Source organism: Leptopilina boulardi, unplaced genomic scaffold (assembly GCF_019393585.1).
Source record: "Leptopilina boulardi isolate dan_hultmark-lab unplaced genomic scaffold, ZJU_Lbou_2.1 LbouV2_80, whole genome shotgun sequence".
Classification (NCBI taxonomy): domain Eukaryota; kingdom Metazoa; phylum Arthropoda; class Insecta; order Hymenoptera; family Figitidae; genus Leptopilina; species Leptopilina boulardi.
Window position 1 is genome coordinate 360,815 of NW_026138028.1, and position 18,886 is coordinate 379,700.

At 24.5% G+C, this 18,886-nt stretch overlaps 2 protein-coding genes and 1 long non-coding RNA gene across 9 annotated transcripts; 2 read left to right on the forward strand and 1 right to left on the reverse strand.

The window, feature by feature from the left end:
- The first annotated feature begins 54 nt into the window (after positions 1-54).
- LOC127290746 (solute carrier family 26 member 10-like) lies at positions 55-17,194 on the forward strand. 6 transcript variants are annotated; one of them, XM_051319517.1, is made up of 18 exons: positions 55-246; positions 2,262-2,426; positions 6,395-6,490; positions 9,212-9,325; positions 10,217-10,378; positions 10,509-10,619; positions 10,873-11,048; positions 11,159-11,323; positions 13,023-13,127; positions 13,189-13,322; positions 13,397-13,559; positions 13,747-13,923; positions 14,031-14,303; positions 14,463-14,633; positions 15,427-15,513; positions 16,168-16,294; positions 16,613-16,790; positions 17,047-17,194. In XM_051319517.1, exons 4-18 carry the CDS (start codon positions 9,229-9,231, stop codon positions 17,084-17,086), a joined length of 2,166 nt encoding a protein of 721 aa, XP_051175474.1. In that variant the 5' UTR covers positions 55-246; positions 2,262-2,426; positions 6,395-6,490; positions 9,212-9,228; the 3' UTR covers positions 17,087-17,194. The 6 variants fall into 6 exon arrangements, with proteins under 6 accessions (XP_051175474.1, XP_051175476.1, XP_051175477.1 ...); XM_051319519.1 differs by lacking the exons at positions 55-246; positions 2,262-2,426 and adding an exon at positions 4,249-4,702; XM_051319520.1 differs by lacking the exons at positions 55-246; positions 2,262-2,426 and adding an exon at positions 4,717-4,858.
- On the reverse strand, positions 4,613-9,205 carry LOC127290763 (uncharacterized). 2 transcript variants are annotated; one of them, XR_007844475.1, is made up of 3 exons: positions 8,994-9,205; positions 5,749-5,924; positions 4,613-4,876 (listed from the first exon to the last, which is right to left on the reverse strand). It is a non-coding gene; the product is annotated as an uncharacterized LOC127290763 (long non-coding RNA). The 2 variants fall into 2 exon arrangements; XR_007844474.1 differs by lacking the exon at positions 8,994-9,205 and adding an exon at positions 6,627-7,552.
- A 132-nt stretch (positions 17,195-17,326) lies between the features above and the next one.
- On the forward strand, positions 17,327-18,755 carry LOC127290761 (transmembrane protein 208). The gene is made up of 5 exons (XM_051319542.1): positions 17,327-17,517; positions 17,833-17,991; positions 18,074-18,210; positions 18,343-18,427; positions 18,506-18,755. The coding sequence occupies exons 1-5, from the start codon at positions 17,512-17,514 to the stop codon at positions 18,638-18,640; spliced, it is 522 nt and encodes a 173-aa protein (XP_051175499.1). The 5' UTR covers positions 17,327-17,511; the 3' UTR covers positions 18,641-18,755.
- Positions 18,756-18,886: the final 131 nt, after the last annotated feature.

Sequence of the window (18,886 nt, forward strand, 5' to 3'; positions counted from 1 at the left end):
TAGTATTTTGTTTTTCATTTTTACTTTACAAAAAAAAAAAAAAAAAGGAAATAGTTTCTTTATCGCGCTAGTAAAACGTTCCTCGCACTGAAGTGTTTGTGTATAGTTCAACATTGTATAAACTTATTCAAGCGAATTGTAAAGGTAAAAGGAACAAAAGAGAAAAAAAAGTAATCCTATAAAAATGATGATACAGTGAAAGTCCAATGACACAATATAATTAACCAATAAAGTGCAAATTAAAAGGTAATTAATTAAATATTAATTAAACATTCACTGCATACTAGACATAAAATCTCCATTATCTTTTTTTTCATGAATAAAAACAATCAAAAAATGATTAATCATTTTTTTTATATTATTCTAAACATTGATATTAATTTGATTTTCTATATAAAAAAAAAGAATATTAGAATAAAAGAATATCATAAATCATTGGACAATGAAATAGTCGAAAAAATTAATTATTTCACTTATTAAATTATTTAAAAATTATTTGATATAGATTAACTTAAGTTTCAGTGATTAAAAATTAATTTGACATAAATTTGAATTTCGGCATTTCTTAACCATGGGCAATTTCTTTTTTAACATAAAAATAATTTAATGAATAATTAATAAACTGTCAGTTTTTAAAATTATTTTAATAAAATTTAATTTAATCTTTTTAAATTCATGTAATAAATATAATTAATTAATTTATATATATTATATATCGATAATTTAAAAAATATATCGAAAATACGATTACCTAATCTTCTATGACGTTAACCGCGTTTATGTCGCATGTATTTTGTATAACAATTAAAAAGTTGGGGTGCAGTTCCGAATAGCACATACCTCTGATTTCGATAAAACTTGGTATCCCTACGTAATTTGGTGCGCTGATTACGAAAATCATAGTGAAAATTGGCGGAAATTTAATTATCATGGTAAAAACCATAAAAAACACCATAAAATCATGGTTTTTTTCGATTATCTCGTAAAAAACAAAAAACTTCGAAAAAAGTTTTAGACGAAAGTTGTAGATCTCTAAAAAACACACATTTCATGTTTTATGCATTTTTTACCAAAAGTCATTATTTTTCGAGAAAAACGCAAAATAGTAAACACGGCCTTCGGCCGCGTAAGGTACTGCTCGCTTCTCTTTTTAAGAAATCTTGGCGAGAGGGGGTGGATGTGTCCGAAAGTAATTTGCAGAAATTATCATATTCACCATTACTCAGGATCCAACGAATTCCGCAAAATACTTTCGGCCATATCCACCCCCTCTCGCCAAGGTTTTTTTAAAAAGAAAAGCGAGCAGTACCTTACGCGGCCGAAGGCCGTGTTTACTATTTTGCGTTTACCGCTGCTGTAGACTCCACCCCACAATTTCTGCAAATTACTTTCGGACACATCCACCCCCTCTCGCCAAGATTTCTTAAAAAGAGAAGCGAGCAGTACCTTACGCGGCCGAAGGCCGTGTTTACTATTTTGCGTTTTTCTCGAAAAATAATGACTTTTGGTAAAAAATGCATAAAACATGAAATGTGTGTTTTTTAGAGATCTACAACTTTCGTCTAAAACTTTTTTCGAAGTTTTTTGTTTTTTACGAGATAATCGAAAAAAACCATGATTTTATGGTGTTTTTTATGGTTTTTACCATGATAATTAAATTTCCGCCAATTTTCACTATGATTTTCGTAATCAGCGCACCAAATTACGTAGGGATACTAAGTTTTATTGAAATCGGAGGTATGTGCTATTCGGAACTATATCCAAAAGTTGCTCAATAAAAAAAAACATAACTATTGGAAAATTTCGTTTACTAGAATTGTTGTTATTTCCTTGTATTTTTTTTTAATTATCAATTTTGCTTATATTAGGAAAGAAACAAATTAGTTTACACTTTTTTTGTCATCAGACTAAACACTGTCAAGTAAATGAAATTGAATTTTAAGTAATGTAATTACTATTTATTAAAATGGTTTTTATATCATTCATCTGAATTAATAATTCAAATTTCCCAATTTTAATGTTTGAAAATTGAAATTAATCATTTAAATAAATCATATTATCAATTATCTAAGTAATTCTTTAATTTATTGTTCAATTAATCGTTTAATTAATTATTTAAGTAATTATTTATTAGTTATTTATTTATTAAATTAATTATTCAAGTAGTTATTTAATTAATTATTTAATTATTATTTAATTATTTTTATTGAATAATTATTATTCAATATTTTTATTTTTTATTTTTGTAACCTTTTTTGCAGATTTCTGAGATTTTTCTTCATGGCAGACTACTGGTTTTTATCTATTTTTTTCCGGGACAAATTAAGTTGTTAAAAAAAAATCTTTTGGGAAAACTTTTAAATGTCATTCAACCACTGTCGTTTATTCGTGAAGGGTGATACAATTCCTTTTATATCGAGACTGAGGTAAAGATATATATTTTTATTTATAAATATTATAATTTCGAGTTCTCTTTATATATATATATATATATATATATTATGAGCAAGTCAATTGGTTGCTGTTAGGCTATTTTACGTAGGCTGAAACTTGTTTCCCTCGTCGATAAAAATATCAGCACTGTCGAGACTCTCTGCCTTCACCTTTTCTGTGCAAATTTCTATACAGGGTGCTCCTTATCAATATTAAATATACATTATAAGGGACACAAAAGCAATTTTTGGAAAAAAATTTCCCAGTAAACTATTTCAACACATAGAAGACCTATTTAGTCATAATAAAAGATATAAAATCTTTTATAAAGCAACTCGACACATAAAAAATATATATATATATGAATCAGTGCGAGATGACTAATTAGTCTTCGTGTGTACCTTGAATGTTGCTGGGACTTTTTCTTCCAATTTTCTTCAGGCTGCCATCGAGTTCGTTTGCCTCGAATAACCCGAGGAGGACCCCAAAATAAAAAAAACCCCTCACTGTGATTGTGGATTTTATTGTATTAATTTTTGAGTAATTGTGATTTTTTCAAATTATTTTTATAATATGTCATGTGTGATTTTTTATGTGCGTTTATATGAGGATTAAAAAATTTCTTGAGGAAATTGCACATTTTTGAAAAAACAAAGGTTGGTTATTTTTCTTCTATGTCTACAATAATTCGGAGTAATTTTTTTTTATAAACATTTTACACTCGGAGAATAATTTTTTTTCTTTTTGCAAAAATAAAAATCTTTGAATGAAACAAAATTTTTTTTACAGTTATTTATTTAGTTATTTTATTTTTAGTGATAAATCATTTTAGTCATTATAACGTATATATTATTTAAAGAGCTTCCTTTTCAAAAATAGATTTCAATCTTATACCAGTAAAAATTAATAACCAGTAAAAATAATTTACTTAAACAACTGGTTCTATAACTTTTATATTGTATGTCCATGAGCCATTTAGCAATATTATTTTTATTATATTCATCAAAAGTAAATGTGCAATTACAGCATTATTCATGTACAATAAAGACAAAAAAAAGAACGCTTCGAAACCAAATAATTAATTTGGTTATAAAAAATTATTTTTTTCTAAATAAAAATTGGAAAAAATTTTATTTTATTAAGAATTTTCTTTTTGAACAGAAAAGTATGAAAAATGAGAAATATTTTTAACTTTAAACCATTTCATTTAAACGTGAACTTTTTTTTGTTTATTGTACATTTTGAATAAACAATTGTTTTTATTCAAAAATTTATTTCATCAAACTACTAACTGATATATCCTTTCTGATATAAAGAGTCTTTTTTGTCCCCTATAGATTGTAAACTAAAACTCAAAAATAGATAAAAAGAAAGAAAATACAAAAAATTGACTAAAAGAAAGTTCACCGAATTAAAGTTGTGCCCGGTTAAAATTCATGGTCAATGTTTGACCATGGGCCGGTTTTAAACAAGGGTCACCTGGACCACGTGCTTGACCGTGCAAAGTAAATTTATAGATACAATGGGTAGGTGCCTGCTTTGTCGACCCGTGTATATGTTATTAATTATTATTTTTATTTATTTATTTTATATAAGGGACAAACCCTTTCGTGCAAAAGTACTCTCTTACAGACTAATTGTTACAAATTGTAACAAAAATTAATAAATTTATTATTATTTTTTTTACTTTTTATTACTATTAATATTATTATAATAATTATTATTGTTTATTATTGTTTTATTATTATTATTAATATTATTATTATTATGTGTTGACATTCACTTGAATGAAAAAGATGTTTCAAATTGAATATCTCGTTTTTATATTTTATTGGCAATTAAGAAAAAAATGATTTTCACTTAGAAGTCAAGATCAAAATCTCAACTAAATATATATACATTGGGAACCGGAATGCATTTCGCAAGAACCTCGTGATTTCTGTCAAGATCAGAGAAATCATGATCGTTATATTCCTTTATTTACAAAGCTCTATGAATGCATTTAGTATTAGCTTGCACTTCTCAGTGGTAACACACTGGGTGTGATATACTTTTACATAAAAAAAAAGTTTTCATTCCTCAGCATCCCACACACGGACCAAAAGAAGAGATTACTTAGGGAGGATAAAATAATTGCAATTGCATCTCCCTGTGACTGCTTCTTTTTATTCTGTATCTCTTTTTCTTTTTTTCTTTGTTTCTATCATTTGGGATTTTTTTCCGTCCTCCCTCTCTCTCTCTCTTTCTCTTTCACTGTGGCTTTACAAATGTAAGTGCAATGTAGTCAAGTGCCAAAGTATTTTTTTTTTTATTTATTTATTTTCGTTCTTCTCTATTTATGATGCTCTTCAAGAATTCTGCGTGATTTCGTCATTTCCTGAGATGAGTTCTTTGACATTTTTCACTTTATAAGGATTAAAGAAAGGTCAGCCATTCCATTTTACTGTAAAATTTAGAACAATTTACTTCTTTCTGTCGATTCGTTTATTTCATTTCCTGATTCTTGGTCAATTTTAATTTTCTTCTCGTATTTTATATATTGCAACAATTTCAATTAATTTATACAAGTTAGTTTTTTCTTATTTTTATATTATTATTATTATTGGTTATTATTATTTTAATTAATAAGTATAAAAAATGATAAAAAATTCTTTAATTTTTTCCCGACTCAAAATAAAAATAAAAAAAAAATTTAGAATAATTTAAAAAAAACAGAGCAGAAAAATTAAAAATCATAAAAAAATAATAAAATAAAATAATTCTTTTTTTCATTGCAGTTATATTTTATGTTTTATTTTTCTTTTTAACATTTTTTTGTTCATTAAAAAATGGTAGAATTTTCAAGTACTTTATATTTGCATAATGTTTCTAAAAGAATATATATCTTATCTGCCAAATACGCATTATTCTTAACTTTTGTTGTTTCAAAATTTTTACCTTCAAATAATTTTTTGCAATGAAAAATTTTTAAATTGTTTTTTTTCTTTTTAAGTGTCTTATCTTGAGATGCAAAGTTTTTGTTGTTCAGATTAACTTTAGTATTCTAGGATTTTAGTTGTTGATTTGTCGCGTAAAAATAGTTCACTTTTTTCCATTCTATATTAACAATCGTATTATAATACCAATAATTTATCATCTATAAATTATTATATTTATAATTAATTATCATTACCTAGTGAAGGTAAATACAATTTTTTTAATTTTATTAATAATTATTTAGATTATTATTTATATTATATTTATATGTTAATTTATAATAATACTTGGAATAATAAATTACGTATAGTAAAATACTATTAATAATAAATTATGTACCTTATGATGAGGTAGAAAATTTAATAAAATTAGAAATCTCTTTTTCAATTTTTTTAAAACAGAATATATCTCACAATTTTCTGCTAATAATAATTTATATTTTTCTGGCTAATATCCTTTTTACTATATATGAGGAATTTTATTATCCTGTCTTTAAAACAATAATTGATACGTCCCTGTAAAAATTGTTAACAATTATTAAATGTTATGAAGAAGACTAAAATTTATTATTTTATTTTTTAAATATTTTTAACTCAAAAAGATTAAAATTTTCTTTTTTCTTTACTACGCACTAAATTTTATTTAAAAATATAAGAACTCATCTTTAATTATGTCAAGATCGTAATGACGAATCACCAAAATTGGTTATAACAGCTGTGAAATGATAAAAAAAACCGGTGACAAAGAGGCACATTGAATAAACATTAATTTTGAAATTTCAATTGAATAAAATTAGTGTGAAAAATTTTCTTTTTTCCATGAAACTTAAATTGTTAAGATAATTTTATATCTACAAATGTGAATCTAAAAATCATTATAAGTCAATAATAAAAAAGAAAAAATTTCCCCATTTTTCAATTGACGTAATTTAATATCCAGAATTATTATTGAAATATATAATACAAAAATGTTTAATTTTTTGCAGGTGATCAAGAATCGAATTATGCATTTTTCTATTCCATGAAGTGATTAAAAAATAATTGGACATAATCAAACAAGTGTAAAAGTAAAAATATTTCTTGTAAGTTCCTCAATTATAAAAAAAATGTTTTTTGAAAAATTTTGAAAAGAAGTTTTTGTTTCAAGACACAAAAGACATGATAAAGAATTTATAGAAAATGCAAACAAATTTACATGTAAAATGTAAATTTACATACCTGCATATCAAATCAATAAAATCAATATATGAAATAGTAATTAATAATAATAAATGATAATTTAATTTATCAAAACACTTTAAAAATGATTAATATCAAATCACACAATACTTTTTATTTGAAAAACCAGTAATATCAAAAATTCACTTGACAATTCTATACAAAAAAGAAATAGTAATTTACAAAAATGTAAATTATTAGTTTCGATGATTTTTTAATAATGAATTTAAATATTATGCATTTATAATTATACACAAAGATTTTCCAATCAATTCTCGCGATAAATTGTCAGGGATAAAATCATGTCTTGTGCATATGAAAATGTCGATAACATTGAAAACGTTATTTTGCGTCAAACTCATTTGCAATACTTTCATGAACTGTTATCTTATTCTTTTCGCTTATTCCAGTCATATGACACAAAAACCGGTCTTATGATTTACATAAAATTGATCACATGACGACCTCACGTCTATTAAACATTTTATGATTACACTTTATCATAATATATACTTTTCCCTCTTTCACCGTTTTTTTTTCATCTTTCACACTCTCATATTATAGAATCATATTATAAATTTATAAATGAAAAATGACAAAAAATAAATTGCATTCGTTATAACAATGCTGTTAACAATTTTTATTTTAAAGGGAGAATCGGATGGACAGTTAAAAACAAAAATTAGTAAAATTTTCTAAATATTAACATTTTTTTATGTTTGTTTTTTTTCTTTATAGTATTGAAATTTTTCTAAGGTTATTTTTTTATTTATTTCCATGTTTTTTGACTTCAGGAATTGATAAATTATTTTTTGTAAAAATTATCCTAATATGTGTGTGTTTACCTATGTCATTAAATTTTAGCAAATCGAAACTATAAAAACTGGACCAAAATTTGTTTTACCAATTTTTATAACTCTCTTTCGAGGTTTGGTTTTAATTTTTCATGTAAATGTAAAAATTTATAATAATAATATAGTAATATCATATATTAATTATTTAATTAACTTAATTAAATTACATAATATAAATATAAAAAAATTTTCAAAAATTTTGTTTATAACTTTAAATTCTTTAAAAGTTTAAACATATTATTTTACATTGTTTTTAAAATAGAGTTTAAAATGTATGTCAAATTAACATTTTGTTGTAAACTTGTTCCAATTTTTCCTCGCTTGTTTTTTTTTATTTTTACTTTTTAAATGTTAAAGATAATTTTTTTTGTATTTTCATTGCAATCTAAGTAAATTTTCCCTAATATTAGTTTTATAACCCGGAAGTTGTAAAATATCATTTCCAATGAATTTTAAGTACAATTTAGAAACGCGCGAAAATGCATTTAACAAAAACACTTGACACAATGTACATAATACCCATAAAGTGTAAATACTCTTGTTTTATAATGAGAGCTTGAGATATTGAAGTGAAAAAAATTATTTTCTTTTTTTAAACAATAAACGACACGAACAAAACCTGAGCACAGCTTATGCACAATCACTTTATCAGTATCGTCGGAAACAGAGTTGCCTGAGCTGGCTCTCACGACAGTTCATATTTCTGACATTTAAGTTAATCGTGTACAATTTGTTTTCTTTTTTTTTCACAAAAAAAAAAAAATAATAAATTCAACAAAAAAACCACAATCATGATGTCAGGTAATTATTTCTAATTAACATCATTAAAATACATTTCTCTCTCACTTTTTTTTCTTAATCAGTTATTCACATAAAAAAAACGTGACATAAATTTAATATAGATATAAACTTCAAACATTTATTCATTATATAATTACCGATAAAAAAATTAGACTAAATTCTACTCTGCGTTTTATTTTATTTACTAAAAATTTTACCGATTTTTTGTTTGTAAATTTTATAAAAATGTTCTTTTTTTTATAATTTTAACGTACAATTTCTCATTTAACATGTTTTCTTCACAAACAATTTACAAATGACACCTAAATTATAATACTAATATTAATAATATGAATATTGTTAAAATTAATTATTTTAATATTTATAATACTAATAATAAGAATATTTATAATATTTATAATATTAATAATTACAAAAATAAAAAAATTTACTATTTCATCAACTAGTCAACAAATTTTTTTTAAGATAAAAAAATATAACGATTATGAAAAAAAAGAAAAGTGAGGAAACATATTGTGATTAGAAGAAATGTCAATTATTTCATGCCACGTGTAAAAATCTATCTCGTTCTGTTCTATGAATAATCTACAATATATATACATATAAAAACCAAAAGAGTCTCGATTATGAAATTTTATTGTTATAGTTCGCGCGGTTTTGTTTGTTTCACCTTTTGGCTGACTTACATGTATACAAACTTATATACACTCACACAAACACAGGTTTACACAAAGAGATGCAATTGCATTCACTATCTGAACCGGATGACGCTTTTCGTTTGCAATAATATTAAATTGAGGCACGAGCCGTAAACGCAATGAAGCGTTTCATCAACGTTAATTAAATGAAAAATGACATAATATTTGACTTTTATTGTCAATAATAATGGGAAATTTTTTTTTCTTTTTTTTTTATTACTACTACTTGCAGACGTTTTGTGTGACGAAATGACAGCGATTTTACCGGAACTGGTGGTACGACGACCAGTTTACCAGCAAGATGAATTGCATCGAATTGGACAGTACTCACAGTCTCAAACACCACGTGAGTATTACGAATCACAAAACAGTGCCGTAACTCGCGTTTTGTGCCAAAAAAAAATATATATATATGAAATTTCCTCTCCAACAAAACAAAAGGAAGAAAGAGAATTGAAATGCTAACAGAAAAATCACCCTCAAAATAAGAGGAAAAAAATATTTGCAAAACAAATATTTATAGAAGAAATTTTTCTAAATTTCGAAAAAAACTTTTTGAGTAAAAACAATAATATTTCTACTAATTTTTTAATTATTTTCAACTAATTCAGTTTTAGAGAACAATAAACAATTATAAAAGTTCACTATTAATGTGAAATGGTTTAAATTTCAAAATATTTCTCATTTTTCCAAAAAGAAAATTGGAGGACTTTGTATTGTTCTAAATTTTAGAGGAAAAAATATAACAAATTTTTCTGCTCTTAATACATAATCTTATCGTTATTCGTTCATAACGTGCCAATTCATTCAACGAAAATTCTATCACAATTTATGATAAAGTAAATTAAATGCGTATCAAAATTATCTTTCGAATAATGTATACTAAATGTGTCTATGATGTATTCCATGTTATTTATTTCCTAATAAACTAATATTCTATTCGTATAAATTACGTTTGTAATTAAAATAAAAAAACGACATCTATTTTAAATTTCTTTGAAAGCAAATTTATAAAGTATTAATAATTTATAATTTTTTAATTTAAAAAAATAAAATATTTAATTTTTTAAATTATTATTTATAAGATTCAGAGAAATTAATTAGAATTCATATTAAGTATAAATTTAAAATTCAAATAGAAATAAACATTTAGTTTTATTATTTTTGTTATTTACTATTATTTTTTTAAATTTATTTGAAAGCAATTTTTTAAATTATTATTATTATGTTTTCTTAGTTTCAGAGAAATTAGCAAATCAGTGTAAAGACTGTGAAATAAAAGCATGTATAAAAAAAACAGTTCCCATTGTAGATTGGCTTTACAATTACGAATGGAAACAAAATATACTAGGCGATACAATTGCTGGAGTCACAGTGGCTGTTATGCACATTCCACAGGGTATGTTTTATAAATATATATTTTTTCAATTAAAAAATTAATCTTATTCTTTTGATTAATTAATTACTAATTAGTTCAATTATTTTTAATTAATTTGTAATTATCATTTTTGTTTTTTAATTTTTTTTAGGAATGGCGTACGCAATTTTGGGAAATGTACCTCCAATAGTTGGTATTTACATGGCATTCTTTCCAGTATTAGTTTACTCTATTTTTGGAACTTCTAGGCATAATTCAATGGGTGAAATATTTATAATATTAAAAAAAATAAATTTTATACAAAAAAGAAACAAATTATCAAAATGATTTTTGTTTACGATTTTTTGCCTTCACCTGATAATATTTAAGGAAGAATTGGATGGACAGTCGAAATAAAAGTAATTTTTGATTTAAAAAATTGGACTACCTTTTGCTTCAATTGTTTATCTAATTCTAAAATAAATCAATATCAAAAAGAAAACTAATGAAAAAAATGGCGTTTTTTTGGAATTTAGGAACATTTGCAGTGATATGCATGATGACTGGGAAAGTAGTATTAAATCATGCCACATTTCCTTCAGATAGTAATAGTACAATACCTAACAATACTTCAAATCTTGATCCGGGGAATATACAATATACTGCAACGGAAGTTGCTACAGCAGTTACATTCATGGTGGCTCTTATGCAGGTACATTTTATTTTATGACTCGTAAAATGAAAGTCTAGATCACACTTTATATTCTCAAAAAATATTTATGAATATAAACTATATATTGTATATATGTATATATATTTCAGTTGGCAATGTATATTCTACGACTGGGTGTCATTTCCTCTCTATTGTCCGAAACTTTGGTCAGTGGTTTTACAACTGCAGCCGCCGTTCATGTACTCACATCCCAAATAAAGGACCTTTTTGGTCTCCAACTACAGAAACGGAAAGGACTCTTCAAAGTTATTCTTGTGAGTAAACAAAAACCCCTTTTTATTCATAGATTTTTCTATTTGCCTTATCGAGTTTTCAAAATTTCAATTTTAAATTTTTTACGCATTTGTTATATTTTTCATATATTTTTGGGTATATTTGATATTGTATGATATCCAATAAATGTATGTAGAAGCAACAGATTCGAAGATCACTTCCGTTTATTTTTGATTCAACAAATGTTAAGAAAAACTCACCGATTGTTGATTGGAAAAGACCGAATCCTTTGATCTGAAACATTAAAAAAAAAATAAAATTGAATTATTTTTAAACAAAAATTGGAACACAATTTTTTGTAGAGTTATCATTATAAGAAAAATAAACAATATTTGATCACTTTTGAGGTTATGTGACGAGCTAATGTCAAATCGTAACAACACGTATCGCAGCGCCACTGTAATTTATGAAACACTTGTTCAATATTTTTGGCAACGGTCAGTAATTAAAAGATCTAATTTTTAGTGTCAAAAAAACATAGTTTTTTAAAAATAGTTTATATATTTTTTAATTAACAAAATATTTTAAAAAATTTCATCTAAATTTTATGATAAATAATCGAAAACTTACACTGGTCTACATTCTAATTTCTATCCTGGACTGGAACTACTTCTTCTACCACTATCACAAAAAGCGCGGGAACGGAAATGAAAATTTTTCAACACTCCCGAAATATAATCAATTTTTGCACATTTTATTTACACCAATTTACACTGTTATTAGCGATTGCGGTTGTAAAAATAATTGTCGTACACTCCCGAAATCACTTTTCAAACTAACAAACTATATGCTAACCATTTTTAAATTACGCGAACACTTTGGAAAATTTTAACTGCATGTAAAAATTTATATTTTAATTATTTATTGTTTTAACTTAGTTATTATGAATTTATATTATTATTATTTAGTTCTTTTACAGCAATTGATATTTTTTAACTAAAATCGAGAATTTTCCTACACTTTTATACACATTTGCAATCACTCACGCACTGCAGACCGACTGATATTAAATGGCGCGTCAGCTTGAGACTTTTGAGGTTATGTATCAACGTGAAGTTGGCACCAAGCTATGCGATATATCGATGCGATAACGCGATCGAAATTAGTTGCTACGTCACTTAAGAGATGGCGTTTGTTTTTGTTTTCCTACAGTTAAATCACAATTAAGTAAATAAATAAGTATTTATTATATAATATTCAATTTTTAGGAGATTTTTCTTGACAGTTTTATAATAATATATATTATATAAAAATTCTATTAACTATATTTGAATGAAGATGGGGTAAAAAAAAGATCACTTTAATGACGAGAAAAGTAGTAAAACTATAGAAAAGGTAACATAAATTTTCTAAGAATGAGAGAATATTCTAACGTACGCTCTTCGGGTCTCTCTAAACTTTGTCTATATCTTTCTTGTGCATATAATCAGAACTTTATGCCTTAGGGAGATAAAATTTAACTTTTTAGTGAACTGTTCTTATAACAGATAAGTGAACTTTTTTTTTATTCTTCGAACTCAATTTTCTCCGCGGTTTTTTTTCAGTTTTCTTATTATTATTTTTTTTTTTTAAAAAGGAATTTTCCTTTTTCTTTGAAGAGCAAAAAATAAAAAATTACAAGAAATATTTATAAATTATAATTAATTGTAAATTATTTAATTTTGATGATTTATATTTCAGACATACGTGGATATTTTTAATCACATAGGAAATATTAATTCAGCGGCTACAATTCTTTCTGCAATTACAATAATTGCAATTGTGATAAATAATGAATTTATAAAGGTAATTTACATTAGATTATATTTTAATTCAATTTTCTAATAAAATAAAAAAATATTTACAGCCAAAAATCGCGAGACGATGTCCAATTCCAGTTCCAATAGAAATGATTGTCGTTATTCTAGGAACAATATTATCAGTCTATATGAAATTACCAGAGAATTATGGAATTATAACCGTTGGCTCTATACCAGTCGGGTAATTATAATAATCGATATTATTATTATATATTATTATATTTATTATTAATTAAATTTTTTAAAAATTTTCAGTTTACCAGAACCGAAATTGCCAACATTTAGTTTATTAGAAGCAGTCGCCTTAGATAGTTTTGTGATAACAATGGTAACATATACCATTTCAATGTCAATGGCATTAATATTTGCTCAAAAACTCAATTACGATGTAGATGCAAATCAGGAATTATTAGCTCAGGTAGAAAAAAACGTTTATATTTACAAATGATCCTACTTTTTTTTATATTCATTTTAAAGAGTCTATCCCTTAACTTATCTTTAAGATCTAAATATGGGAATTTAATCGACAAAAGAAAAAATTATAAAAAAAACTAATGTTATAAATTACATTCTTGAATATAATATATAAATAAAATTTATTTCAGGGGCTTGGAAATCTTGTAGGATCATTTTTTTCGTGTATGCCTTCTTGTGCCTCTTTGTCGAGATCATTAATTCAACAGACCGTGGGAGGAAGGACTCAGTTGGCAAGTTTTATTTCTTGTAGCATTTTATTAAGTGTTTTACTTTGGATTGGACCATTCTTTGAACTTTTGCCAAGAGTAAGTATGCAAATTAATTTTATTTTTCAAATTATTAAACAAATTATAATGCCATTTCGTAGAATTTTTATAAAATATATAATTTATTTAATTTAATTTAATTACAGTGTATTCTTGCTGGAATTATAATAGTGGCATTGAAAGGAATGTTGATGCAATTAAAAGAATTTGTGAAATTTTGGAGAATGTCAAAAGTGGATGCTGGCATTTGGATGCTGACATTTCTCAGTGTTGTGATATTAGACGTTGCATATGGATTGTTAACTGGTGCAATTTTATGTATAGGAAATTTATTGACATTATCAATGATGCCATACACTTGTAAATTAGCCCTTATACCTGGTACCGAATTCTACTTGGACGTGAAAAGATTCAAAGGAGTATGATCAAACAGTAATTCAAAATTAATGCTAAAAATTCAATTTTTTAGACTTGAATGTTGAAAATTTTTAAACTAAATATTTCATTTCAGCTATATCATTTTTAAATAATAAAAATTTTTGTAACTTAAAACTAAAAAATAAATAATTCAATTTCAGACGGTGGAGGTACCGGGAGTGAAAATTTTACACTATTGTGGAGGTTTAAATTTTGCTTCGAGACAACATTTCCGCAAAACTGTCTACAAAATAGCTGGAATTGTTCCACAAAAAGAATTGACATTAAGGTTGAAAATGTCAGAGAGAAGTTGTACAGAATCAACAAATAAGGTATGTAATAATTTTGTATGGGATATATTTTTCCAGAATGAGAAAAAAATAATTTGATGCCCTCTTGATATATAGAAATAAACAATCTAGAGCCTGTTCAATGGTAATTATTTTTATATATTAAGAATTATTGTTTTAAAAATAATTAATGTTGTGCATTGTCAATTACATAAATAGTAGAATAGAAACGCGACGTTGAGTGGTGTTTTACATATGCAATAAAAATAATAATAAAGGAAAACATTTTCTTCAAAGTTTTTTTTTACTGTCTTTCTTTTTATCTTTTAATTTATTTATTTCATCTTTTACTTTATTAAATATTTAATGTTTGTAAATTTTTAAAAATGTCAACATAAACAAAATGTTTTCCTTTGCGATTTTAATTTAACAATAAGTGTAAAAAAATTTTTAATTGAATTTAGAAGCTTAAAAAGTCGTCATCTCAGCTTTCAATCATTCTATCACAAACTATGCTTTGTACGTAGAAGCTTTTTCATATCAAATATAAAAAAATTCAATTTCTGTTTTAAATGTTCCCTCAGATTAGATCAAGAAAAATCATCTAAAAACGATAAAATTAATCTAAAATTTATTAAAACTTTCAGTTATTATTCAAAGAACTTTTTTTTAGAAAATAATTTCAATTTTGCAATATCTGGTATAAACAAAGCTGTAGAAAAAATTGATTAATATTCTTAATTATTATTAGGTGCGACCCTGTGTATAAAATAATAATTTATTATCCGCGGTTGTAAGAATAATTGTAAGTGAAGGTTTGCCGCTCTAATTTCAGGACGGATATTCGAATGTTGGTTTTGAAGGGGACACGTGCACCTCTCAAGAAGCTTCTTCTGTTTCTGGAATGCCGTACACCAATAAAGTAAAATATTACTTAAAAAAACAACATTTAAAACAGAAGATTCTCTTTTCTGTTTACCCATTTTATTGTTTATCGCTTTTTAGTTTTTCTTTTTGGTCTCTATAAATGTTGATCATCTCATTTTTTCCAAAAATCTTTCAGGTATATTTTATTCTTAAAATTTACAAGATGACTTAAATATATTAAAAAAATTTCTCTTGTAAATTTTAATGAAACTTTAATGTGTGCTTTTTTTAGATTTTCAAAAAAAAAATTCACAGAAAACTCTATTTTTTCGAGTCCATGTTTGTAAGTTTAAATGGTTTTTTTTTCTCTGAAAGTCATTTTCAGAATTTTATATAAATTTCCTTAATTTCTGTAAAATATTAATACCGGGACAAAAAAAAATATATATATATATGAAATAATGAACTTTTAATTTTTAATTACAGAAATTTTTTAACTTTTTCTTTTTGTTATTATGTTTATTATTTGTTTAAAATTAATTTTTTTTTGATATTTTGATATTGAAAATAGTTCAAATTTTTTTTCATTTTTAAATATATATATATATGAAAATTTCAACATTAAATTGTGAAATTTAAAAAACAGTTTAAGTGACGAATTTGTAAAAAAGAAACGTTTTTTAATTTATAATTTTTTATTTTTTTATAGTTAAAAGTCTTGATCCTAGACTTTTCGGCCTTGGTCCATATTGATCCAGCGGGTGTGGCAATGCTTCGGTCTTTGGTTGAAGAATATAAAAAAATCGAAGTTTCTCTATACATTTCCGGTTGTTCAGGTGAGTTGTCAAAATTTCCCCCTCATTACTCTTCCATTCTTCAAGTCCATTTTGATAATGTATTAAATTTTTTTGCTACCGTCATATTCCTGAAATCTCAATTTAATGTAATGTTTTTTTTCATTAATAATGTTTATTTTTACTTTTATCGATGGAAATAATTTTTTTCAATCAAAAAAATTAAAATTTTCATAATTTTATTTATTTATTATTATTTATTAATCTAATTAAATTTTTTTCTTTATTTTTAATTATTTCTTTGTTTCAAGTTCAATAATTTAATTAATTTTAAATAAATTTTTATTTGATTTCTTTCAGGTCCAGTTTTTGATATAATAAGAAAATGTGATCTAGTGGAGAAAAAAGAATGTTATTTTACATTGTTTCCAACTGTTAATGACGCAGTAAAATACGCACAACACAAAGGGGACATATTACCAGCAAATATCTGGAGATCTTATCAAGAAACTCTAGATGAAAATTCAATTAGCAGATTGTAAATAAATTTCATCGTTGAAATCATTTTATACCATTTTATACATTATCTCATTGTAAATACGTCATTAAAAAAAAATGTAGCGTATAATTCGCAAATTTCAACGCAGAGATGATTATTTTTAATTCTTATATTTAAAATTAAATTTTGTTTTGGCGAAAACAACGAGAATGATTGTTTATTAAAAATTTTTATTTTTAAGTACCTACCTATTAAGTTTTTAATTTTTTTTAAATAAAAAATAACTTATTTTTAGATGGAGAAATAATTTATTGTCGAGCAATACATTCGAATAATTATAACAGGAACGTCAACAAATAAATATTCATTTAATATTTTTTGATGAATGAAAACTATTTTATGTAAAAATGACAATATGTAAATAAAATAATATAAATAACTAATTACCTAAGAAAGCATTTTTTTCCATTTTTATAAAAGATTTCATTTAAAATTCTTTATTTTTACTGCATAATTTTTTGAACTGCTTGGAATGTGTCTGAACTTATTTTTCAGCTGTCATTGTTGACGCATTAGTATTAGTGTGTACGTGTACCTCTTTGAATGTGTGTCAAATAACCCATATGTTCATCTCTGACATGTGGTTTGAATCTTTTTATTTTTTAAATATTATGATACTTGTTTAAATAAACTCCTGTATTTTAAAACTACATTTTATTCTTGTTAATTTATTACTTAAAGACTGAAAAGTGTTAGAATAATGGCGGTAAGTTCCATTTATTATATATTTACAATAAAATTTGCTGACACATAAAATGAAATCTATTTCAAATGATAAAAATATGACAGATAAAATTATTAAATAAATTGAAATATATCACTAATATTTGTAAATTATATTTTGAAATTACATTTTTGTATGATAATGTTGTATTTTGAGGTTAATTTAAATGAAAGAGAAGTATTCCACTAAACATAACCTCAATCTCTACGTAGTAAAATTAAGATATTTAATTTAATTAATAGTAATTGTTGATAAATCCTTTCAATTTTAATAATGTAATAATTTATTGTTTTTCAGCCACCAACAAAAAGTACTAAAACAGCAACAAAGGGAGCAAAACAAATAGTCGAAGAAAATGTTTCGACGTTAAAATTTTACATGTGTATGATTGGTATAGCAGTAGGAACTTATTTAACAATTATGATGCTATTTTTTGAATTTACAACATTAGCAATAGTAAGTATTATAAATATTGTATAAATTTTAAAAAAAATCAATAGAATTAATTATTAATTACAATTTTATTTTCATTTTCTAGACACTTAGTCTATTATCTGGAATTGTATATATAGGATGTTATCATTTTATGTCTTATATGGCTCAAGCCAAATATTCGGAAACAGGACAATTAATTGACTCTGGAGTTGATTTAAACATGGAGGGAGGAATTGCAGAGTAATTATAAAATTTATTTGAAAAAAAGCATTAATGTAGAAGATATTTCTGCATATTTATTTAAAAACTACATGTATTATTTAGTTTATTATAAAAATTTGTTATATTTATTATTTTTTTCTGATATTACAGACATGTGAAAGACATGATTATCCTTACTTCAATTGTACAAGTACTCTCCCTTGTTTCAAATTACTTTTGGCTGCTTTTAACATTGGTAATTGATTATATTTACTTAATTTAATGATTTGTCATCATATAATAAAATTATGAAAATAATTAACTTAAATTATAGGCACCACTTCGAGGATTGTGGATGCTTTGGATAAATATCATATCCCCGTGGATTTTTGCTGCACCTCAAGCACCAACGGAAATGGACGAGAAAAAACAAAGAAAACTTGAAAGGAAAATGGCAAGAAGACACTAAAATAAAAGTAACTCACGGGCAGGTATTAAATGAATTTTTTTTATTTTTATTACTTCTTTTTATCTTTTACTGGTGATATAAAAATCTACAAAATAAATGCATTTTTTTTATTGCATTTATTAGAGTGCCACAAATTTCTGTAAAAACACAATAACTTATGAATGAATTTTAATTTTTATTATACTTTATGGGAGATTTGCCTCAGGATTATTAGAAATTAATGTTTTGAATTTTATTTCAAACATT

Coding starts and splice junctions, on each gene's coding strand:
- LOC127290746 (XM_051319516.1), top strand. Junction 11,049..11,158: donor TCATGGTGGCTCTTATGCAG/GTACATTTTATT, acceptor TATATATTTCAG/TTGGCAATGTATATTCTACG. Junction 14,304..14,462: donor ACGTGAAAAGATTCAAAGGA/GTATGATCAAAC, acceptor ATTCAATTTCAG/ACGGTGGAGGTACCGGGAGT.
- LOC127290761 (XM_051319542.1), top strand. Junction 18,211..18,342: donor ATGGAGGGAGGAATTGCAGA/GTAATTATAAAA, acceptor CTGATATTACAG/ACATGTGAAAGACATGATTA. Junction 18,428..18,505: donor TTTGGCTGCTTTTAACATTG/GTAATTGATTAT, acceptor CTTAAATTATAG/GCACCACTTCGAGGATTGTG.